Genomic DNA, 25,475 nt, shown 5'->3' with positions numbered 1-25,475 from the left:
AGTGAGTCAGGAAAAAAACTGAACAATTTTAATTTCATAGTCCACACGAATGCAAAAAGCTTTACTCTGTCCAGCAACAAGTAACTCAAATAAGTCTCCCCTTGTACCTAATGGCCACAATTTTCTAAAAATAACTGATTTTTCATGCTTTAGTTGGTTTGGGAAATTACGATCTCCTGTACCATACACAGGAGAGGATTCAAACACTATGTTCAAGAAGGACTAGCTGTGTGGCCGGGATGCAGTTTTTAAGATCACCCTTCAAGCCTTTTCCTTTAGGTGTTAAGGTTACACAGAGACTTCTGTGAGCAGAACGCAACATGTGCCACGAGATATGCTCAGAAGCACATCCGACAACTGTCTCTCTGAGTGGTCCTGGTAATTAATGCGGATCGCTGAAACTGGAGACTAGGTTTACAATACCCACGGCTGTCCTGGGCTATACACTGAAGAAACTACAGCAGCAGGTCAACACTCACTCAATGACTCTTTAGAAAGTCTGTCTACACAAATCTTAGCAGCAGTATTGGCAACGATCTTTTCAGACTAAGTATGAGGAGCAGTGTCTGAGTTCTGACATTTAAAAAACAAAGCCGAAGCAAACGCAGAGCGGGAGAAAGGTGTTTCACAGAGCACCAGCAGCAAGGCTTTGTACGACCCGAGGCACGTGGGAGCTCGCTGGGGCAGTCTCTTGCCCTAGGCAAGGAGATGCTTACAAGAACCTTTTTACGGTACTAGAGGGTTCGGTCCCGAACTGCTCCGCCCGATCCATGAGTCAGCAGCCGGGAGAGAAGAAAGAAACTGCAGGAGCAGAAAGAAGACGCCCCCTCCCTCCTTCCTTTCGGTCTGGGCAACGATAGCTGTACAGCCCGGAGCAAAAAGGCACAGGCGTCACGGCCCCACACGTCCGGGGGCTAGTCGCCAGGGACAAGGGCAGAGCGATTTCGGTGTCGCGCAGGTGGAGGACTGAGGCAAGGGCGGCTAAGGCGGGACGGAGCCGGGGTTGAGTGGGCACGTACCAGAGGTCAGAGCGTGGGTGATGGCGGTGCCCTGGCCGTCCGCAGCGCTCGGCAAGAGCAGCATGATGGCGCCGGGACCAGCCCCGCTGGCGCAGCGGTTCGCGTCCCCGGGCGGAGGGCGCTTAGCGTCCCCTCCAGCTCTACCTCTCGGTCCGAGCCTCGCGCCTTGGCTCTACGACGCCCAGGAACCGGCGCATGGAGACGACCAATAACTACTTCCGGGATGGATCTTTCGCGGTGCGGAGGCCAATTCCACCCTCACACACCGCGCCAACGTGTGCGGCAGCCTAGTTCCGCTGCTGACTCAGATCCGGTTGGGGACCGACTCTCACAAAAGAAAGGTTCCTCGACTCCTCAGTTCCCCGGCGAAAAGGATTTTCTCCAACAGGTGCTACTCGTGGAGCATAATTTTCCGAAGCAGCTCTTACAATGTTCTTTTTATTTTTAAATTACTACTAGCCCGAGCCTAACCGCTGATTTTTCCAGTAGCTCTACTAGTACAAATAAAAAAATGAAAATATATGTATGTATTAGTATTGAGAATAATTATTGTAGTCTATGTGTATCTATAGAGAATTTTGTACATAGATCTGTAATATATTTGTGTTTACCTAATTAATAATGTCAACTAATATTTGTTGCGATATTATTAATTTACCCGCGTTGTCTCATTTAATCCTCATGACATTTGGAGAAGACCACCTCCTCAGTGTTAAGATTCTATTCCAAGGCCAGCAATCTCTTTACCCTGCTCTAAAAGCATGAACTTGTTTGTTTGTTTCACCCCCAAGATATTACCAATTACAGGATTCTGGAACTTAGTTATTTAATGTATAATAAAATCAATTGTACTCCTACTATGATTCCTCCTAGGATTGAGGTCAAACGCAAAAACTAGCAAAAAGGAAACCAGTGGATAAAGATTCACCCCTCTCTCCCACCCCCTCCAGCCCTGCAGCAGTATCTGGAATAGGTTGAGCAAAATGAAAGACTTGAAGTTAGAGAATTAGTCTCTATGAATTACATTTTCACTGTAAAATAAGTTGAATGGGCCTTCTATCTACCACATGACAAAACTGTCACTTCAAAATTGACATTTCTTTTTTTATTTTTTAAGATTTTTATTTATTTGCGAGAGAGAGAATGAGAGAGAGCATGAGAGGGAGGAGGGTCAGAGGGAGAAGCAGACTCCCTGCTGAGCAGGGAGCCTGATGTGGGACTCGATCCCGGGACTCCAGGATCATGACCTGAGCCAAAGGCAGTAGCTTAACTAACTGAGCCACCCAGGCGCCCTCAAGATTTTATTTACTTATTTGAAAGAGCGAGTTGGCAGAGCCTGAAGAGGGGCTCCATGCGGGGCTGGATCTCAGGAGCCTGAGATCGTGACCTGAGCCAAAATCAAGAGTCAGACCTCTGCTCAACCAACTTAGCCACCCAGGCGCCCCCATTGCCCATTTTTTAAAATGGGTCTGTTTTCTTCCAGTCCTAGTTCATATATTCGAGATATTAATCCGTTATCGGATTTATGACATGCAAATACTTTCTCCCACCCTGCAGGTTACGTTTTCACTCTATTCACTCTGTCAGGCTTTTCATTTCTAAATTTACAGTTGTTTCCTAACTACGCACTTCTGTTCATCACCTAAACTAATTTCTTTCAACATCTGCTCTTTTCCCCAACTCCGCCGTACCTGAGGATGGTTCCCACCACTCCTCTTTGCCAGGAGGTTCGAAAAATGAAACTTTATCTCATCTCACGCTGACATCAAATTAATGAACAACTTCTATTTACCTCCCTCTATTTGTAGATCTAGCTAGTACTTGCTGCTTATTTAATACGCCAGATACTTTGAAAACACTGTTATTTACTGTCTCGACAATGCTATGAGATAAAGCATAAACTAGGGTACAGGAGTTACCCGAGAGTGCACAGGGAAGATATGACTAAATAAGGATTTAAACTCAGCGACGTAGCCAGGGTGGCTCTCGGAATCCGTTGCTCAGGGCAAGTCTCCCTGGTGAGGGGCCACGGCCGACCCACGTTCGCTTCCCACCGGGAACTCCTCGCACTCGGCGTAACTGCGAGGAGGACGCCAGCGCGGGGGCCCGAGCCCTCTCTTCCGGTTCTCGTGCGCAGACCAAACGGGTCCGCAGAGCTCGGCTTACTTCCGGTGAGGAACGGAAAGAGCGGCACCACCGGAAGCGACAGAGGTGCTGTGTAATCAGTAGGGAGTTGAGGCACTCGGAGCACCTAAAATGCCGGATTACCTCGGTGCCGATCAGCGGAAAACCAAAGAGGATGAGAAGGACGACAAGCCCATCCGAGGTCAGTTGACAGAGGCTGCGGTCCGGGCCGGAGCAGAACCAGGCTTGGCCCGGGAGGGGAGGCTGGATTCCCTGCTCGCCACTCGGCGCTGTGTCCCTTTTGTGCCCCTGATGATATAGTGGGTGGCGGCAGCCGGCTCAGCCTGCCTGCCTTCTCTCTGCCCCTCATGCTGCGCCTAGTTCTGTGTTCATCTCCCGCCGATCGAGGTTTTTGTTCATACTCAGCTGTCAGGTCTTGAGGAAGTCACGCACCCTGCTTGGCCTTGCAGGCCTTGAAAAGTGTCCCCGCCTGGCGGTGCTTGGTCACCTGGATCCTCTCTCCTGTCCCTCCTCCCCTTCTAGTGGGACGGCTTGGTGCTATCCCTGTGTAGCCGGGATCCTGAGACGTAGTTTTCTTTTAAAAAAAAAAAAATAATAATAACCTTCCTTTGCTTAATTTATTCATATGGTTCAAAACACTAAAATCATAAAAAAAGATACATTGAAAGGTGTCTCACCCTTGACCCCAGCCATCCATTATCCACCGAGGCAACTCGTGTTGCCATTTCGCGTTATCTTTCTAGACATTTTCTGTGCATAAACAAGCGTTTATCTATTTTTACATAAACGGAGCATATTGTACATCTTGCTTTTTTCCCATCTTCACGTGTCTTAGGGATAAGTTCATATCGTTATATAAAGGGTCCGTGCTGTCTACCTTTCTCTGCATCTGCATGGTATCCCACTTTATTGGGGGAGCAGTAATATATGTAATTAATCCTTATTGATGCACATTTAGATTTCTTCCAATCTGACCGCCATTCTAGAGCAACGAATAACCTTGTTCCTATAACTTGTATCCCAGGCACAAACACAAGCTGTAGGGTGAATTTTAGAAGTGGAGTTGTAATTTTGATAATGCGAAATTACTCTCTGTAGAGACTATACCACTTGACACTCCACCCACAGTGCAGGAGATAATGCACACCCAGTTTACCTTTCTTCCCCTTTTAGTCTCATCTTTATGCTGTTTTCTTCTTTGGTTCCTTACAGACTATTTAAAAAACATTTTTGCATTGTTTTTTTTCCTTTCTTTTCTCTTATTCTTCCCTTCCTAAACAACTTCAACCTCTCCTAGCACTGTTTTCTTTTCCATTTCCACCTCCCTGCCAAAGAAAGAAATTTTCTCTCTACTTTGATCCCACACTCTACTCTTTGCCTTGGAAGTATTTTAGGATACAGCTCAGAGCTACTCAGGCACCTGGTGGAAAACTTACAGAGATTTAACATTTCATCCGTGTATTTCTCTGGGTGGGTTATCATTCTGCAAATGTATTATTAAATTTATCCCTTGCATATAGTTAGGACTAATGTGTATAGAATTTTATGTGCTTCTTCATCCATATCTAATTTGGTCTTTATAGCCTCATTGTGAGGGTAAGATGAGTGTTCTCTCTGTTTCTGAGATGACAGAACTGATGCTTAGATTAAGTGGTTTTTCCAACATTACTTAGCAAATGCATGACTTGCTGGGACTTTGCTAGTGCCCGGGTTGTTCTGATTCCCAAACTGTTCCTTGGGCTCCCTGTTCTTTTTGTGTCACAGCACTTTGAGACTCTTCGGCATTTATGTTACACAGTTGGTAAACATCTGCCTTCACCCAATTAGATAAAAGTTCCTTGAGTCCAGGAACTTTTTTTTGGTTGTATTTATATCATTACATCTTTGCATAATTTTTCTCACTCAATTAATGCAATTTAAATTGAACAGAAAAGAGTTGCTAGCTCTAGTTTTCTCTTTTTGAATCTAATATATTATCTTTCTTATTTTAGCTCTGGATGAGGGGGATATTGCCTTGCTGAAAACTTATGTAAGTGTTTTCAGTGTCTACCAAATACAGACGTTTTATGTTGAAATAAGAACTATTGTTGGTATTATCCTTCCAAAATAATTAAGAAGAGAATGTCTAGCAGTTTATAGTAATCCTCACTGAAAAAAGTTAATGTATCACAGTTTCTCTCTAGATTAGATCAGAGAGTAAATATTCAGCATGTCAAAGCTGGTACATTTTTTTTATACTATTTGTAATTAAGTGTGGTACTATATTGAAAGATACTTGAAATAATTTACACAAATGTGTATTATATTTAAAATGTATGTAACTGAATTAGAAATGAAAAGTTTTAGTGCATAGAAATGGGCTTGTAGTTTTGGTTAATTTCAGGTATGATTTTCATTGGTTAGCTTCCATAATGATGTGTTGTTTGGGGGAAAATACTGGTTTAGGAATACTTCTGAAATATAACACTCTCTCTCTACTTCCACTTCACAAGCTTTGGGTCAATAATAGCTATTAAGATTGTAACTGTTAAAGTTTCTGTCTGCAGTTTAATGAATTGTTGATGTCTTAATGTTCTAATTAAAGTGATCTTTATCTCCTAGGGTCAAAGCACTTACTCTAGGCAGATAAAGCAGGTTGAAGATGACATTCAGCAACTTCTCAAGAAAATTAATGAGCTCACTGGTATATACTTCTTCATTCTTGTCTCCTCTCTTTAAATGTCATGTGTTAATTATATCAAAAGAATTTGGGCGCCTGGGTGGCTCAGTTGGTTAAGCGACTGCCTTCGGCTCAGGTCATGATCCTGGAGTCCCTGGATCGAGTCCCGCATCGGGCTCCCTGCTCGGCGGGGAGTCTGCTTCTCCCTCTGACCCTCCTCCCTCTCATGCTCTCTGTCTCTCATTCTCTCTCTCTCAAATAAATAAATAAAATCTTTAAAAAATAAAAAAATAAATAACAAAAAAATTAAAAAAAAAAGAATTTAACTACAAGACTTCCTCTTTCATGAATTACAGATTAAAAAAATTATTATCCTCCTATCTGTTAAGAAATTAGATCTCCTTTGCTCTCAGATAAATAAATAGAATCTAGGGGCACCTGGGTGGCTCAGATGGTTAAGCGTCTGCCTTTGGCTCAGGTCATGATCCCAGGGTTCTGGGATCGAGGTCTGTGTCCGGCTCCGGGCTCGGCGGGGAGCCTGCTTCTCCCTCTCCCTCTGCCTCTCCCCCTGCTCATGCTCTCTCTTTCTCTCTTTCTCTCTGTGTCTCAAATGAATAAATAAAACCTTAAATAAATAAATAAATAAATCTAAATTAAAAAAAGAAATTAGATCTCCTTTAATAATCTTTCACTACCTTTCACAACCAAGTCCAGTGCTTAAGCAGTTAAGCAACATCATCCTTTAAGCAAATGTTCTGTTGGTCAGAGCCAAGTTCAATAAACTCTAATAAACAAGTAAAAATTTCTTAGTGAATAAAAATATGGTCTCCCCTGGTATTGCTTGAAGTAAGTGGGCTATTGCCTAGTAGTTGGAAACTTTTCTTCTCAGTAATTTGAGTGGTGAAGTTTTACAGTATTTGACCTGCACAAATTTGTGAAATATGGTGTTGAATTTTGGCTTGTGATTACTTTAGGGCAGCGGTTTTCAAATGGGGTGATTTTGCCCCGGTGCTCCCATCCCCCAGGACATTTGGCAGTGACGAGAGATACTCTTGATGCTTATGACTTGAGGGGGAGGTGGTGCTGGTGGCATCTAGTGGCTAACGGCCAGGAATGCTGCCTCCTGCACGAAAATGCACAGGACACCCCCTACAACAAATTATGCCATCCAAAATGTCAGTAGTGCTGAGCTTGAGAACGCCCGCTTGCGGGTGATACGTTACATTTCTGTGAATTCTGTTCTCTTTCTTTACGTAGGTATTAAAGAGTCTGATACTGGCCTGGCCCCACCAGCACTCTGGGATTTGGCTGCAGATAAGCAAACACTGCAGAGTGAACAGCCTTTGCAGGTTGCGAGGTATGCATAGAACTCTGGAAATTTATTTTTATCTGTACTTTTAAGCACTTTTTAGAATCTAGGGTATACTCAATAGTTCATAAAAATTTTTTATTCCTAATTCGAAGTAAACAAAGCTTTCTACGGGAGTATCTGGGATTAAATTTTGACTTCAACAATTATTCAAGAAGTAGGTGAAGACATAATCATATAAAAAAAATCAGAATATCCAAATGGTACAAAAAAGATCAGGTGAAGATAGGGAAACCTTCCTTCGCATCTTTGCTGTCCCCTTCCTCAGCTGTAACTGAAAATAGTTTGGTCCTCTTAGTCCACCTGTGTATCTTCATATATATATTTGCATGCAAAGAAACATATCCTGATTTTTTTTTTTTTTAGTACTTCCTTTTTCTTCTTTTTCTTGCCGTAGATTCTGGTTCATTTACAATTTGGTTACTGTACATGATACTACACTGAATGTTGATGTTATGTATTTCTCTGTGTCCACTTCTGTGGTGTAGCTTACTAGCAGTGCAGTTGGGAGGTCAGAGGCATTTACAGTTTTGAAAATCTGGAAAAAGGCAGTTTGACCGGTTTACACTCCTCAAATGAGGCTTTGAAGCGAATACCTGTTTTCCTGATGAGTATAAGATATGTGATCATCTATTTTTACACTTTTACCATTTGGGGGGAGAAAAAACCTCATTTTAATTCGCATTATGCTGATTACTAGTATGACAGCTTCTTATACTTACTAAACATTTGTATTTCTGTGTCCATTCATGGTCTGTTCTGTTGGGTTGTTTCTGTGAATTTTTAGGAGCACTTTATATATTGTGCATATTAATCTTTTCTTCAATATGCTACAAATATTTTTTCCCATTCTGTCACTTGACTTTTAACTCTTTGGTACCTTTTGTTGTACTAATGTTTAAAATTTTTAGGAGGTTAATAAAATACATAAATGTTTTCACTATACCTTTTGGGTTTGATTGTTGCTCAAGAAGCCTTAGCTCAATCCAAGATTATATTCTCCTGTATTTTATTCTAATAGTTGAAAATTTTGTTTCAATTTTAACCTCTTTACTACAGCTTATTTTACTACAGATTATTTTTCCTTTCCTCTTTTCCTTCCTCCCTCACTCCCTTTTTTCAGTCTCTCCTTTCCATTTATTGGTTTATTTTTCAGTTTTATCATGGTTTTTAAAGAGTTAAATAGTTCTAGGACAATAGTTGTCTTTCCCTATTTCTCTTCCCTAGAGACACCTATATTCAAAATTTTTAACTGGTTGTTTGGTTTCTGCCTTCATGATTCTTACGGACATAATTCTTGTATATTGTAGATTGCATCTTGTTTTTTTTAGTTTTTAGGTATTATCTATTGGCTTGAGGATTTTGTTTTGTTTCCTCTGCCTTCATCCCCAAGACATACCTTTCCTATTCCTACATCCTCCTAATGTAATTACATTAAAATTTTGGTTAGATCAGTAGTCATTGTTTTCCTAACTGTGGCTAAGTAGTGCTATTCACAAAGAGGCAAGTAGTAAATGGTGATTACTTTTTCTTTCTCGTACCATTTTTTGTTTTCCTTGTCGTAATTGTCTTGTTTTCTCATTTGCCCGGTTTTCTCTGTATGTAAAAACTCAACCCTCCAGTTTTTCCGGATTGTGTAAATTGCTCTTCAGATGCATTAGGTCCATCAGGTTTTTTCTCACGCGTACCTCAGGTGCGCTGTGCCACGGGTGCTCTCGGGTCCATTCTCCTAAAGAAGTCTTTCCCAGCACTTGCCTGCCTGCTTCGGTTTGCACCGTGGCCCTTTGCACCTGCTAAATCACAACCATCCTGTGACCTCTGACCCTGCAGGTTCCCTTGGCCTCTCTCCTGTTGCTTGCGTACCATGAGTTTCTCTTGTTGGTTTACTTACACCCGCATTAGGTGTAAGTATTAGCTCTCTGGTAGCTTCCTGAAAGAAGTGAGTTGGGAGGCAATATTTTGAGACCACGTATGTCTGAAAATGTCTTGGTATAAAGTTCCTTCTTCAGAATTTTGAAGGCAGCATTCCATGGTCTTCCACCTCCCGGGGTGGTTGGTCCGAAGCTCTTCCGATTCCCAGTCCTGTATCTGTGACCTGTTTTTCATCTGAAAGTTGTAGGGTCTCCTCATTCTCACGATTCTGAGATTTCATGATGACATGCCTCAGTATTGGGGAATTTTCACGCACGGTGCTGGACTCTCCTGGCCTTCACTGTGGCAGTTTTTCTTGAAATTATTTGTTAATAATTTCTATTTTCTTGGTGCTCTTTTCCAGGCTTGTATTACTTGGATCTTGGGCCTCCTGGATATCTCTGCTAATATGCTATTCTTTCCTGTGTGGGGTTTTGTTTTGTTTTGTTCTGGTCTTTTTGCTCTACTTTTTGTGAGATTTTCTTAACGTTAAGTCCTTTTGTTGATTTTTGTTCCTTTCTGTGTTTCTCTTCTCAAGCTTTTAATTTCTGAGAGCTCTTTATTCTTTCAATATATGTGTTTTGTTGTTTTTTTGAATGTCCTTTTTTTTTTTTTAAGATTTTATTTATTTGACAGAGAGAGAGATAGCGAGAGTAGGAACACAAGCAGGGGGAGTGGGAGAGGGAGAAGCAGGCTTCCCGTGGAGCAGGGAGCCTGATGTGGGGCTTGATCCCAGGACGCTGGGATCATGACCTGAGCTGAAGGCAGACACTTAACGACTGAGCCACCCAGGCGCCCCGAATGTGTCCTCTATTTTCAAATCATGGTTGTAATATGTTCTCATCTCTAAGGAAATTAATGATAACTGCAAGGTTTCTACTTCATCCAAGATGCTTTTTTTCCCTTCTCTTGTTTGGTGTCCCATCTTTTGTGCTAGATGTCTGGTAAATCGTACTTTGGTTTTAGTTGGAGACTTAAGAGCTGAGAGAAACTCTGCTTCATTCTGGAAGTTGATGTCCTTACATATATATATACTTTTTCAGCTTTAGATTTGAAAGATCCTTATTTGTGCAGACAGTGTTGACATGGTTTGTCAGAGAAAGTAGTGAGAGGTACTTTCTATGTAATCCTCCCTGGTAGACCTTGGCTGGTAACAGAAAACAGTCCTGTCAGTAGCATGGAGGACATTAGGAGAAGGAAGGGAAAAATGGGGCAGGGGGGAATTGGAGGGAGAGTTGAACCATGAGAGACTATGGACTCTGAGAAACAAACAGGGTTTTAGAGGGGAGGGGGGAGGGGGGATTGGTTAGCCCGGTGATGGGTATTAAGGAGGGCACGTACTGCATGGAGCACTGGGTGTTATATGAAAACAATGGATCGTGGATCACCACATCGAAAACCAATGATGTATTGTATGGTGACTAACATAACATAATAAAATTAAAAAAAAAAAAAAAAAAGAAAGAAAGAAAACAGTCCTGTCACACAGTTATGCTGTGGGGATAAAGCATTCTTTTTTTTTTTTTTTAAGATTTTATTTATTTGAGAGAGACACAGAGACAGGAAGAGAGCACAAGTGGGGAGAGGGAGAAGCAGGGTCCCCACTGAGCAGGGAGCCCGATGTGGGGCTCAATCCCGGGACCCTGGGATCATGACCTGAGCCAAAGGCAGACGCTTAACCAACTGAGCCACCCAGGCACCCTGGGGACAAAGCATTCTTGAGCTTATTTTGGGATCTACCTTTATGTACACTCCAGACTATTTTGTATTTCCCCATATAATTGCTACAGCTTATGACATGGATTTTTTCTAAAGTGAGTTCTCTTCTTTGTTTTCCTTCCATCAAAGAGTAAAGGCAGTGGACTACTTTTTACTGTGATGTACATGGTATTACAAATTTGCCTTCACCATGTTACACAGAAAAAGAACACATTTGAGTTAAAATAGCAACAATGATAAATCATGGATTTGAAGTATAAACTCAGGAAAGAATGTAAACACATTTATTACTTAACTTGATGTAAGACAAGATAATCATCTTCCTAAAGGGAAAATAAAAAGGAGAGTAACTTAAGATATAGAGGAGTGTCACTAATGAATGTACTTAAGAAAATCAAGAGATTGGGGCGCCTGGGTGGCTCAGTTGGTTAAGCGTCTGCCTTTGGCTCAGGTCCTGATCCTGGGGTGCTGGGATCGAGCCCTGCATAGCGCTCCCTGCTGAGCCTCTCCTCTCCCTGCTCGTGTTCTTTCTCCCTGTCTCTGTGTCTCAAATAAATAAATAAAATCTTTTAAAAAAAAATTAAGAAATTAGAGAACTTCTTAATGATGAAATATTTGGGTTTAACTTTCTAGGGGAATGTATCTTTTGAAAATTTTACAGCTTAGCTAATTTGAGTGGACCCTTGGGTTTCTATAGTAAAGGATCTTTAGCAATGACCTAATTTCTGCAGTTCTAGTTTATACCTGCTCGTTAGTATACTGCTTGCCCAGGAGAGAATCTAGTTACTTGAATTCATTATTAGTGGTTTAGGTTCCTTACTCTAATCAAGCCTTTTGCTGTGTTAGGTGTACGAAGATAATCAATGCTGATTCGGAGGACCCAAAGTACATTATCAATGTGAAGCAGTTTGCCAAGTTTGTGGTGGACCTCAGTGATCAGGTAGCACCTACTGACATTGAAGAAGGGATGAGAGTTGGGTAAGACTATTTTACAGTAAATGCTCCTCTTTCATTAAAGATACCATGTCACATTGACATCCTTGGCTTTCTTTGGAATGAATGAACTGGGTGCCGTAGAATAACGAAGAAATACTCTGTAGTAGAGTAGTACAGTTGAACATCCTTTCTTCTATATCTGCTTCTTTCTCCTATCCCACTAGGGCTTTTTGTGAATGGCTTTACATGTCATACTCAAGTGCAGGATTTGAGAGTTGAGTTTGACGGTCTATTTAAGGTAACATGGTGTGAGTGGAGGAAGCACTTGCTCTAGGATAGTTAGGATTAAGTAAGTTAATGTATATACAACGCATGATAATTAGTACATTTTTTGAATGTGTTGAGTGAGGATCTTTTTTATCTCCTTAGGGTGGACAGAAATAAGTATCAGATTCACATTCCGCTGCCTCCCAAGATTGACCCAACAGTTACCATGATGCAGGTAAGAAAATATGGGAGGGAAAAGGAATGGCATGACTTTGAATACAATTGCATCCATCTCAAAGAATTTTGAAACTTTGACTTGTAAACTATCAATATGTGGGCATATACTGAAGAATTACAAAAATGTTTTAAACAATTTTTCAGATGAGAATGTTTTTATCAGTCTTTCTTTTTATTGGTTTGTCTCTTTCACTTAGTGTCATAGCAGGTAGTATTGTGAGTGGTTCTAGGACACTGGACAGTGTATTCCATTTTTATGGAATTCTTATTTGCTATGAGTCTGATTTTTCTTTTAGGGTATTGGGTCTGCTCTACTGGATAGAACATTTGAACTCGTATTCAAAAGTCTGTGGCTATATGTTACACGTTTTCATTCTTCTTTTAGGTGGAAGAAAAACCTGATGTCACATACAGTGATGTGGGTGGCTGTAAGGAACAGATTGAGAAACTTCGAGAAGTAGTAGAAACGCCATTACTTCATGTAAGTGGCTGAGTCTGTGCACTAGTTACCTATCATTAGATAGCTTTAAAAATTTTATATTTTCTTTAGTGAAAACTTTTGAGGGGGTAGAGGATAGAAGTGTGGTGAGTTGGTACGTTCCAGGAGAGAAGAGGAAGCAAAAGGATTGATTGGTCAGACCTATTCAAAAACAGATCTGCTATCTTGAGTGACAGAGGAGGTTGAGGTATAACCTTTAGCAATATGTTAAATTTGTTATAAGTTATTGTAGAAGAAACCACGTGTTTTAATGATACCAAGAGGATGTAGGCTTAAATTGAGTCAAATTAAGCTTGGGAGGATAATGGAAAACTAGGATAATACTCTTGTTTTTTAAAACACTATTTTTTTTTTTAAATCAGTGGGAAAATGTTTTGTTAAGCCTGGATAAGAGAAACACCTTTAAAAGCCATTACGTGTCTTAGAATAAGCGAAATTCTTATTTAGATCAAGTATATAGGTTGTGCACTTAATAATTTTGGTTTAAATATCATGATATTTACAGATATGATACAGAAGTAGTTCTGTGTTTATTGCACGGAAGTGATAAGTGTAAAAATCATGTCTCCCACCACAGCCAGAGAGGTTTGTTAACCTTGGCATTGAGCCTCCCAAGGGTGTGCTGCTCTTTGGTCCGCCGGGTACAGGCAAGACCCTCTGTGCTCGGGCAGTTGCCAACAGGACTGACGCTTGCTTCATTCGAGTTATTGGATCTGAACTTGTACAGAAGTACGTCGGTGAGGTAAAGTACACTGATCAGAATCAAATAATATGTAGCCCTGTGAAAGCAGTTCCATATTGAAGGATTGAGACTTGAAATTTCTTGACTGATGGATTGTAATTCGTAGTTCAGAAGCCACCGGCCTTCCCTTGGTCACTGGAAACAAACAACTGCCTACAACTTTTAATCATTATGCTCCCTCTTCAAAAGGATGAGCTTTTCTACAGATTTGGTTTCTAAGACCCCAGAAATACAGTGAATGCATTCAAAAGTGTACTTTCATTTCAGGGGCAGCGTTTCATATCCTATTGAGAAAGAGAACATAATCGTCTGTATATGTGTGAGCGTACACACATGCACGCACGTATACATTTGATGTATTTTCTCATTAGAGTTAAGTCTAGGGCTGTGTATATCACATCTGAAACATTAATGATGAGTATACTTAGAGTAAGACTTAGTAAAGGAGCAGCATGAGTTAAGATATACTTCTGTTCCTTGATCAAAACTTAAAAAGCAGGGGCGCCTGGGTGGCTCAGTCAGTTAAGCATCTGCCTTCGGCTCAGGTCATGATCCCAAGGTCCTGGGATCAAGCCCCGCATCGGGCTCCTTGCTCAGTGGGGAGCCTGCTTCTCTCTCTGCTGCTCCCCCTGCTTGTTCTCTCTCTCTGTCTCTCTCTCAAATAAATAAAATCTTCAAGAAAAAAAAACTTACAAAGCAAAATCGGTGATCAGAAATGCCAAGTGATAAATCAGATGCTTTCTTTCATTTCCTCAATTTTAACTGATTGAAATGGTGCCTTTATTCAAGTGTTCATTTGACCTCTTCAGGTCTTGAAGTATTGGCTATTTAATAGGTATAGAATCGTGAAATTAATACTGTTTTGAGGCTAATGAGATTAATTTGATTGAATAGGTAACAAACTTCAGTTTTTTTGAAAAAGCTTTAGGTATTATTAATACTTGAGAATACTGTTAGGAATATTGAAAAGTTTGAAGCATAGCTGCTTCTTGTGTTTAAAAAATGTTTTAAACCAACTCTGACTATTTTTCTCATTAGGGGGCTCGAATGGTTCGTGAGCTCTTTGAAATGGCCAGAACAAAAAAAGCCTGCCTTATCTTCTTTGATGAAATTGATGCTATTGGAGGTATGAGTGGTATTTTAGAGAACTACTTTAGATTGTTTTTTTTTTTCTTAAGATTTTGATTTTTATTTCTCTTCAATTTCTTTTTCCATCGTTCAGTGATTTTTTTAAAATTATATTATTATATTATTCTTATTTTTTATTATTAGTTTTCATGAGCCTTCTAAAGTAATATGTGTAGAGTTCTCCTGATATGTTAATCTTGTACAAAATTCTAATTCCAACTCTTCTTTCTATGAGCTCTGGCATTTCTGAGCTACAGATCTAATAAACAATAGAGATACACTGTAAAGGAAAAAAGAAATATTATAGAGCATTGCTGTTTCTCAAAGTCTTTATCTTTGTACTTTCCTAATTTCATTCACATGACACATGTTTTCACACTTTAATAACTCCTAACTTGGGGTATAGCTTCACTTGATGTAATAAGAAAGCATTGGGGCATAATTTAGTTGGTGGTGGTTTTTCATAAAGTGTACATAAAATAATGTTATTGTTGGCTTCATAGATTTGATGAAATACAGTATTAGCTGTGTGATCTAGACAGGTTATTCCAACTCTGAGCCTCTGTTCACTTACCTTATAAAGGGAATGATAATTCCTGCCTTGTTTATTTCATGGGTTTTAGAGAGATTTAAAATAAGTCATAAGGGTGTTTGGGTGGCTTAGTTGGTTAAGCATCCAACTCTTGATCTCAGTTCAGGTCTGGATCTCAGGGTTGTGAGTTCAAGCCTCACATTGGGCTCCACGCTGGGGTAGAGCCTACCTAAAAAAAAAAAAAGTTAAGTAATAAATGAGACCTTGAAAACTCAACTGTTCTGTAGGCCTGGACTATTGTAACAGTTATGAGAGTAATAATTCATTTATTTTTAGGAGAGGGGAGGGGCAGAGGGAGAGGGAGACTGACACGGGGCTCAATATCACACCCCTGAGATCATGACCTGAGCCGAAATCAAGAGTTGGACGCTCAACTGACTGAGCCATCCAGGCGCCCCGGGAGTAATAATTCTTAATAGCTCGAGAGATGTCATATGTTCAGTTAATGAACTTAGTGACAAAAATGACTTGAAAACATAGTGCACCCCGTAATGTTCTTTGGGGACTGCAGTTAGGTTACCTAGAGTCTTGTTTTTAGACTGGATGGGTGTTGTTGGGTTTGGAAATTCTGTGGTTAATGTCTTGGAGGGACATAATGTGTGACCACAGTGTATCGGTGTCATGTTGTGACTCTGAAGTTATTTGTATGGTATCTTTGGAGTAAGCCTTATGATGACGTCAGGATGCTCTGAAGCTGTGGCTTCCAAAGTACACTGTGTATAAAGTAGTATTAGGGTACAAGAAGACAATCTGGAATTTTTCTTTGTATTTTTAATATCATTTAAAAATTTTCCAATTTTTTTTAATGTACATAATACATTAATATAACCATATGTATTTATACAACTTAAAAATGAAAATAGATGTTTGGAGGCCTTTTTTTTTTTTTTTTTTTTTGCTATTTTGGTTGAAATGAGGGATTGACATTAAGCTAGAATATTCTAATACATCTAAATTAGTGTGATAGTAAGCTGTTACAGTTCTACTGTAATACAGATTTAGCCATATTTTTAAGGAAAGTTTCTGAGAAACTTTGAGGAGTATGACCTTTTCTTACACACAGACACCACGGTAGCACTCAGGTCCGCGTGTATTACTGTTTCCTAGTCCGGATGTATATTGTGCTAAAAATGGAGGTGTTCTTGATTTAAAAAACAAAATTCCTAAAAGAGGTTTAAAAAGAATACTTTAAAAGGAGCCTTTGTTAAATAAATCTATGATGAGTCCTTCTGAAAGATTCACTTTCTAATGAGTTTTGTGTAAAGGAGGCTGTTCTTAGAGAATGTGCTTCACAAGGAGATGCCCGCTCGCGCTGGAGCACGTGACTTGAGCGGAGCTTGTACTTTCGAGTTACTCATTGCGTGCTCCTGAGTGGACGTGAAGAGCTGATTTTTCCTTTTGTCTTTTCAGGGGCTCGTTTTGATGATGGTGCTGGAGGAGACAACGAAGTGCAGAGAACGATGCTGGAACTGATCAATCAGCTGGATGGTTTTGATCCTCGAGGTAACATTAAAGTGCTGATGGCCACTAACAGACCTGATACTTTGGATCCAGCACTGATGAGGCCAGGGAGATTGGACAGAAAGATTGAATTTAGCTTACCTGATCTGGAGGTAAGAAAATCATTTCATTTTAGAGAGGTCAAGAATTCCTTCGCTTGAAATTTTTTCTTCCCGTGATGTTTTTCCATTTTAATATTTATCAATTCCATTTTTAGGGTCGGACTCACATTTTTAAGATTCACGCTCGTTCAATGAGTGTTGAAAGAGACATCAGATTTGAGTTGTTAGCCCGACTGTGTCCAAATAGCACGGGTAGGTTGAAAGGTCTTGTTGATTATGTTTGCTGGTCTGTCTGTTCAGGCTGCTTTAATAAGCCTGTTGTCTTTTTGTTTGAAAGGTGCTGAGATTAGAAGCGTCTGCACAGAAGCTGGTATGTTTGCCATCAGAGCACGGCGAAAAATTGCTACTGAAAAGGATTTCTTGGAGGCTGTAAATAAGGTCATTAAGTCTTATGCCAAATTCAGTGCTACTCCCCGCTATATGACATACAACTGATCCCCGAAGGCTTTCATGAAAACACCTCTTTTCATTGGAATCCTAACTTTATTAAATAGACTTGTTAATAACCATTACACACAAAAATAAAGCATTTCAAAATTGTATGTTTTCTTCAGATGTCTATTCTCTGTAGTACAATAAAAGGTGATATCTAATGTCATCAGGCAGATATTATGATGTGTATTGTGTTTTGATCACTACCATTTAAGGGTCCCATATCATAAAGTGCTTGCTTAGACCATGTACATTGTAGGCGTATGCTGGCTGGGTGCCGATGGTACCCTCCCATCTGCCCAGTGAGGCGGAGCTAATGCATCTTGATGTAATAATGCATGCAAACACTTTCCTACTTCTTATACTTGTAGCAGAGCTGGGATTCACGTCCAAGTTTGTCAGCTCGGTACCTGTGTTCCTCACCTTCATGCTCTTCTGCCCCTCATCAAAACAGCCCATCTAGGCACAGGACCACGTGTTTTAATGCTTTATTTTTTTCCTACCACATTGACTAATAAAGCTTTGACCAAACTCTTGAAAGTGGAAGAAGCATCTGATGTATTAGGTTTTGCTTTGTCATTTGAGTTGATTTCAAGTTAATTAAGAAGAATTAGTGACTTTAATGACCAGTGAAGTAGTAAAGCAGAAAGAAAAATATATACATAATATTCTAATTTAGAAAATCCAGAATTGGTTTCATACAGAGAAGTACTTATTTTCATTTTATAAATTAATGGTGTAAAATTTTGATAAAGCTCCTGTTAGACTTCTGGTGAAGCAAGGTATTTCTAAAAATAAAGTTGTATTGGGATCCTCAGCAGATCTCTAAAATTATTTCTTGTGCAGCCATCACCAAATCCCCTCCCACCTTGCACCACCGTTAGCCTCCCCGCCTAAATACTGAGATCCAAGCACAATAAAGAATGTTTTTATTGCAGTTCAGTATTCATAAATAAGTAATGCAAAATAGCAAGAACTGGATATGTTTTAATTCGCAGAAAAAAAAGTTGACAGCATAGAAAGTGCTTTAAATGTTGTATTGAAATATTTAAAATAATGAAAGTTTTCAAAGAGAAGAACAAAAGCCCTTTGTTCATAAAATCCAACCAGCATGCTTTTCTTTCTTCATTTTTCTTTTTTGTGAAATGGATCAGAACAATTTTCCTAAGTCTGCCCTGGTCTTTCATGAGGTATGAAACAGAGCGAGCCCTTTCTAGGTGTTAGGCTAATAATAAAATATACTCAAATAAATGAAGATGTATGTTTTTGTAATGTTTTAATAAACATAAGCATTGACGTCACACTCTTTGAAGTCTTACCAGGTTTTTCAGAGAGCTACATAGTAGTATCATATGCACCATGTGGGATTACTCAAACTGGCTCTGTTGAGCTCACTCAGGCCTAACATGGTACAGGCTCTGGAGAGTCTTAACATCTCAGTTACATGATGAAAATCTAATGTCACACATCAAACTGACAATTATTTGAAAAATTTGGGTGTTTCTGTCCAGTAGTATTAACCCTATCTAGATTAGCATCTTCGTACCCTATCTTAAAAGAGAACGAACACACATTCACCGGTAACCCCCTCCACCTAATCTATGCACATGTGTGTATGGACACACATGTATGTTCTATATATATCAGGGTGCTGATAAGTCAGAATACAAAGAGTTGATGGCTTTAGAAAAATATGATCTTTAAAAAATACTTTCTATAAACATTTTAAAAATGCGATTGGATTTATAAAAACTTAATTTCCACAAAGCTCAGCCTTATCCGTTACATGAAGTGAAATGAAAAGCCTGGTATGCCTTTTTCTCAAAGGCAAGATAGATTTTTGAGATGCTCAAACTTGATTAAATCCAAGTCAGTAAGCCAGCAGTTTACCTGCTACAATGCTAAGCTTTTGAACATTCTATTGTTGGGATTTGAGGGGTTTCAAAGCCCGTCTCATGCATTTTGGTTGGCTATATGGAGAATTAAGGCAGTACTTTTTACCAGTTCTCAAACCAACTCTTATCAACACTCAAACCATATTATCAAAAATCTAAACATACTGAATCCTAAAAGCATTCCTGAAAGATACACTAAAACGGACCAACAGCATTTTTACACTCAAGGCACACACAGGCTCACACCAAAGACGTTTTATTTGATTTTAAAATTTAAGTTGATTTACTGTCTTTAAAGGGGCAGACATAATAGATAAAGCCTTCCCTACCATATACCCTCCCTTCCCTCTCCCTCAGCCTCTCATGAGGGCATATGCCACCCCACAACCCCCAAAACAAAAACACACCTACCCGCTGCAGGGCAGGTTCTGTGAGTCTGTTACCCTCTCCTTCATACACGTGAGGGCAGACTCATTTTCTCAAAATGTCCCTTCGGAGGCAGGCACCTCCCTTCTCTGTTGAACAGTTAAGAACACAGGATCAAACCACATGGAATGGATATTTTAGATGTTACCTGAAAACTATAAAATGAGCTACTCCCAGGGCTTGCAGAGGATTCCTATCCTTTCTTCTCTGAGTCCCACTGCAGATGAGACTGGCAATTGGGATCCCACTATAAGCTGCCATACAATTACACAGTCAATGTCTGTGACATGAATTAGTTTCCCCGGGCCCTGGTTCGCAATTATTTTCAAACATACTCCATCTAGGGGCGCCTGGGTGGCTCAGTCGTTAAGCATCTGCCTTCAGCTCAGGTCATGATCCCAGGGTCCTGGGATTGAGCCCCACATCGGGCTCCCTGCTCCACAGGAAGCCTGCTTCTCCCTCTCTCACTCCCACTGCTTGTGTTCCCTCTCTCACTGTGTCTGTCTCTGTCAAATAAATAAAATCTTAAAAAAACGAACAAACAAAAAAACAAAAAAAACATACTCTATCTACCCATGAGGCAGAAATCAACCACTGTTATATTGTGTAGGATTTTAGAAAGACAAAGGACTTCTCTATGTGGGACCCTTCCTGAAGACAGGGCTTTCCCATATTGCCTTAAAATAAGACTAGCCAAGTCCCGGTATCTATCATTGTGGATTATGCCCATTTTGACAGGGGCATTAAGACTGAATTTGAACCAGTGCTGAGAAACATAGGAAGCATATATTAGTAGCTATTAAGGTCCAGAAAGAAGAACATAGAGACATACTTAAAGTAAAAAAGGTCAGGAAATTTTCCACTATATTAAATAAAGTAAAACATTCCAACATAATTACATATAGATAAAACATTTTGAAATGTACTCTTACTTTTTCAGAGGCATGCTAAAACAAAAACAGATTTCCCTTCAGTAAGACTTAAGCATTTTTTATGTACATGGTTAACAGAAAAGTTAAATACAGATCTGTTAGATACAGATAAATACTATTTTTGTACACTACTTTCAATCTACCAACAACTAGGACGTGGATATCTACTATGTGTAAAGCACTTGTGGAAGAGGGGTGCTAAAGTAGATGCAATGAAGTATTTTATAACATTGTTTAAAATCCTTAAGTTCTGCTTTAGTGGCTGAAATGGTGCAGGCCCTTTTACAAACGTTTCCACTAAAGCTGAGCTTCTACAGCTAAGTGCCCTTTAAGAAGGCAGGGTGTATCAGGATGCAGATGTATCTGATCTTGTATGTGGTGATTGCAAACGAGGTAACTGGATGCGAATCTGATTGCACTCTAGATCTACATTAAGTACTGATTAGAAAGGTGGGGTCTACTTTGAATTAAATTAGTAAAGTCACTGAGAAGCCCAATAGTTAAAGCAAACAAACCATAGGGTTTGGATGGAGTAGACCCATGCTAACGTAGTTCTTTCCTAGGATCTGACCACTTTTCTCCTGGCAGTGTTTTCTTCATGAAAACTAAAACAAGAAGTCAATAGGAAAACATACTTTAAAAACTGACAATTAGGGGCACCTGGGTGGCTCGGTTAAGCATCTGTCTGCTTTGGCTCAGGTCATGATCCTGGGGTCCTGGGATTGAGCCCCGCATGGGGCTCCCTGCTGAAGGCAGGAACCTACTTCTCTTTTTCCCTCTGCTCTTCCCCCCAGCTTGTGCTCTCACTCTCTCTCTCAAATAAATAAAATCTTTTTTAAAAAAACCTGATTATTAGGAAATCTCAGCAGAGGAGGCTTTAGGCATACTTGTGCTTTGATTTGGAATAAAGTGGTAGTTGGAACTACAAGAGTAAGACCTTTTGATGACAAAATGGCTTAAAGTTCTCCCTCACTCCTTTTGAACAACTATAAAGTGCTTGAAATAGGCATTTTACTCACTCAGAGGCTTAACTCTGGGTTTGATGAAGAATTAACTGATAACTCTTATGGACTTCCAAGGAAGATACTAAATTATACCTAGGAGTTACCTTTCTTAAATACATGGCCTTTAAGGTTACTTTACTATTAGCAACAATAAAACTTCTGGTCACAGTCGTGACAATCTGAACACCAAAAAGAATAATTATAATGGACTGAAGAACATTAAAACTATAAAAATTCACGAGCCTATAATTACACGAAAAAAAGAGAGAGATAAAAGAACCTAATTTGTCATCATCTGTTAAACCAACTCCTTACTTTGAAGTTGATAATTAAATTGAAAAAACATTTAACCTACCTTTCCAGTAAGAGATGTATTTAAGGATGACAAAATAGCTCAAGTGGAGGAGGGGTAGTTGTAGTTTACAAAGAAACATCAACTAATAAATGCTGAAGAAATGAGAGAAATGGAAAAAAATCACAAATCTTAATAAAATTATTGACTTAGGCAAGGATGTTAAAACCCCTGGGTGAATGGCTAATGGGAAACTGGGCATTCATTCAATGCCAAAGGCATACCATATAGGTAACTCACTAGTCACAAAGGAGAAAACATAAGTGGGGGATTAGGCTGTCCTGTTAGTCCAGTGATCCACCTTAGCATCATTCGTTAATGGTAGGGCAACTAAATATTTGTTTTCTGATGTGATGAGATTTGAAGCATGTGTCTCATCTATGATATATTCTAGCAAAAAAAAATGTTCTTTTTCAATCCATGAAACTTTTAGATAGAACTTCTAGATTACAGGCAGTTCAGGAAATAAAGGGACAAGAGAAATAACACCTTGAAAAAACAAAATGGGATTCTACAGGACAACTGCCCCAGTCCCTTTAAATAGTTACTCAGTGTCATAAAAGCGACTGGGCTGGATTAAGATGGACTTAAGGGACTTGAAGAGACATGACCAGTTGTAGCGTTAGGTCACAGAATGGCTACTAGTTTGGACAGACCAACTACAAATTTGAGGACGATGGGAAATTTGAAGTAGGTCTGAGGTGAAAGTATTCTGGAATGAGAAAGCAAGGATTATTGACTGAAAACAATGGATTACAGGACACTATGTTGAATATGATCTTCCTTTGATTAAAAGATGAAAATACATATGAACAGAAAAAGATGTGGAAGGAAGTGCATTAAAGTGTTAGTGATAATCTTTGAGTGGTAGCAAAATAATGTTTCTTTTCTTCTGTTTCTTCTAATTTTTCGATTGTTCTTTAATAATAAAAGGTTGTTTTAAGAGAACTTCTGGAAAATTGTGGGTTTGCTCCTTCTGTTAGATAACTCTGGTTACAAAAATCCTGTAAATCAAGTACAAGAACGAGGAGCCACTACCCACCTGGGGACAGCATATCTGATTTGTAGGGAAAGTACTTAAAGGAAATAACTTCTTAAATGCTCAGCTTATAAAGGTAATACTAAAAAGTAACAGAAATGTCACTGCACAAAAAATGAACTATTGGGACTTCATCAAGATAAAAAGCTTCTGCACAGCAAAGGAAATAGTCAACAAAACTAAAAGGCAACCTACGGAATGGGAGAAGATATTTGCAAATGACATATCAGATAAAGGGTTGGTATCTAAGATCGATCAAGAATTTACCAAACTCAACACCCAAAAAACAAATAATCCAGTCAAGAAATGGGCAGAAGACATGAACAGACACTTCTCCAAAGAAGACATACAAATGGCTAACAGACACATGAAAAAATGCTCCACATCACTTGTCATCAGGGAAATACAAATCAAAACCACAATGAGATACCACCTCACACCAGTCAGAATGGCTAAAATGAACAAGACAAGGAACAACAAATGTTGGCGAGGATGTAGAGAAAGGGGAACCCTCTTACACTGTTGGTGGGAATGCAAGCTGGTACAGCCACTCTGGAAAACAGTATGGAGGTTCTTCAAAATGTTAAAAATAGAGCTACCTTATGACCCGGGAATTGCACTACTGGGTATTTATCCCAAAGACACAGATGTAGTGAAAAGAAAGGGCACATGCACCCCAATGTTCATAGCAGCGATGTCCACAATAGCTGAAGGAGCTGAGATGCCCTTCAACAGATGAATGGATAAAGAAGATGTGGTTCATATATACAGTGGAATATTACTCAGCCATCAGAAAGGATGAATACCCACTATTTACACCGACATGGATGGAACTGGAGGGTATTATGCTAAGTGAAATAAGTCAAGCAGAGAAAGATAATTATCATATGGTTGCACTCATATGTGGAACATAAGAAATAGCGCGGAGGACCACAGGGGAAGGGAGGGAAAACTAAATGGGAAGAAATCAGAGAGGGAGACAAACCACGACAGACTCTTAACTCTGGGGAAACAAGCTGAGGGTTGCAGAAGGTGAGGGGGGTGGGGGGATGGGGTAACTGGGTGATGGGCATTAAGGAGGGCACGTAATGTGATGAGCACTGTGTGTAATACACAATTAATGAATCATTGAACACTACATCAAAAACGAATGATGTACTATATGTTGGCTAATTGAATTTAAATTTAAAAAAATGTCACTGCACAAGAAATGCAGGCAAGAGGACGACAGTCTTTGAAATATTCAATAAAAAAAAACAATACAAGTAAGATACATCTTGCTATGTGTCATTCACTCTCCAAATCAAGCCTTGACTACTAGTATTGACCCTTAGGGAAAAAAAATCTAGTGTCTAGTACTTAAACTGCATAACAGTGAGTGATTTCACGAGAGGCGCATACCCCATCCCGGCTGAGTTCTTCATCTATGCTTCTGGAGTGGCGTTGGGCTCTGAGTCCTCCTGGGGAGGGAGGGCCGAGGCGTCTTGCCCAGCAAGCGCTTCCCGAAGCTGGCTGCCTAACACTGCGTCGTGAATGCTGTGGAACAGCAGCTCCTTCCAGGCAGGGTTTTCAAAAAATCGATTTTGAGTGAGGTCATTTACAACTTGTGCTACAAAAGAAGAAAGGAAAATCAGTCCACACTCTGGGTATCAGTCTTGAACGTTAAAAAAATTAGCACTCTTATATAGCTTAAATATTATAATGACAGAGTAAAAAGTGTCACTCCAATCCCGTTCCCACGATGTCACACCCCAGTAGTAGCAGGAAATTATTTTCTGTTTTTTTTTTTTTAATTTCAATTTTTAAATTCAAGTTTTTGTTTAAATTCTAGGTCACATATATGGTAAAACTGGTTTCAGGAGTAGAATGTAGTGATTCATCACTTACATATAACACCCAGTGCTCATCCCAACAAATGCCCTCCTTAATGCCCATCACCCAATTACCCCATCCCTCCCATTAAGAGTCTCTTATGGTTTGCCTTTCTCGTTTTCTCTTTTTTATTTTTCCTTCTCTTCCCCTATGTTTTATTTCTTAAATTCCACATGAAATCATGTGGTATTTGTCTTTCTCTGATTTACTTCACTTGGCATAATACTCTCTAGTTCCATCCACATTGTTGCAGATGGCAAGTTTTCATTCTTTTTGATGGCTGAGTAGTATTCCAGTGAGTGTGTGAGTGTGTGAGTGTAGTATATATCAGTATATCTCTCTCACACACACACATACACACACACATCACATTTTCTTTATCCAGGAAATTATTTTCTTGCATATTCTTTCAGTATTTCTTTAGGGAAATATAAGTAAATACAAATACATATTCTTATTTTTCCCTTTTTTCTTACCCCAAAGTATCTCTTTAGCATGGTATATATATATATATATATATATATATATATATATACATATATATATATACGTGTATATATATATATGTGTGTGTGTGTGTATATATATATATATATATATATATATATCTGTATTACTCTGGATTTTGTTTGTACTTAATTTTTTTTTTTTTACCACTACATGATATTCTATTGTGTG

The 25,475-nt window shown here is 39.5% G+C and overlaps 3 protein-coding genes across 4 annotated transcripts in view; 1 reads left to right on the top strand and 2 right to left on the bottom strand.

Moving 5' to 3' along the window:
- The window catches only part of DNAJC2 (DnaJ heat shock protein family (Hsp40) member C2), a 35,390-nt gene extending 34,078 nt beyond the window's left edge, over positions 1 to 1,312 (bottom strand). For both annotated transcript variants that reach the window (XM_036067468.2, XM_078060041.1), the window contains exon 1: positions 1,020 to 1,312. In XM_036067468.2, the coding sequence (XP_035923361.2) occupies positions 1,020 to 1,083 (64 nt within the window). In that variant the 5' untranslated portion in view covers positions 1,084 to 1,312. The remainder of the gene's footprint in view (positions 1 to 1,019) is intronic.
- A 1,875-nt stretch (positions 1,313 to 3,187) lies between these two features.
- On the top strand, positions 3,188 to 17,454 carry PSMC2 (proteasome 26S subunit, ATPase 2). The gene is made up of 12 exons (XM_036067471.2): positions 3,188 to 3,345; positions 5,156 to 5,193; positions 5,766 to 5,847; positions 7,081 to 7,180; positions 11,669 to 11,800; positions 12,188 to 12,260; positions 12,648 to 12,743; positions 13,339 to 13,503; positions 14,542 to 14,629; positions 16,634 to 16,836; positions 16,941 to 17,037; positions 17,123 to 17,454. Exons 1-12 carry the CDS (start codon positions 3,276 to 3,278, stop codon positions 17,278 to 17,280), a joined length of 1,302 nt encoding a protein of 433 aa, XP_035923364.2. The 5' UTR covers positions 3,188 to 3,275; the 3' UTR covers positions 17,281 to 17,454.
- Positions 17,455 to 24,163: 6,709 nt separating this feature from the next.
- The window catches only part of SLC26A5 (solute carrier family 26 member 5), a 54,072-nt gene continuing 52,760 nt past the window's right edge, over positions 24,164 to 25,475 (bottom strand). The window contains exon 21 of the mRNA XM_078059845.1: positions 24,164 to 24,534. Within this exon, the coding sequence (XP_077915971.1) occupies positions 24,350 to 24,534 (185 nt within the window). The 3' untranslated portion in view covers positions 24,164 to 24,349. The remainder of the gene's footprint in view (positions 24,535 to 25,475) is intronic.

The sequence above is a fragment of the Halichoerus grypus genome, chromosome 12 (assembly GCF_964656455.1).
Source record: "Halichoerus grypus chromosome 12, mHalGry1.hap1.1, whole genome shotgun sequence".
NCBI classification, from domain to species: Eukaryota; Metazoa; Chordata; class Mammalia; order Carnivora; family Phocidae; genus Halichoerus; species Halichoerus grypus.
Note: the sequence above shows the minus strand (reverse complement) of the source record. Positions and strands in the feature narration are given on the sequence as shown.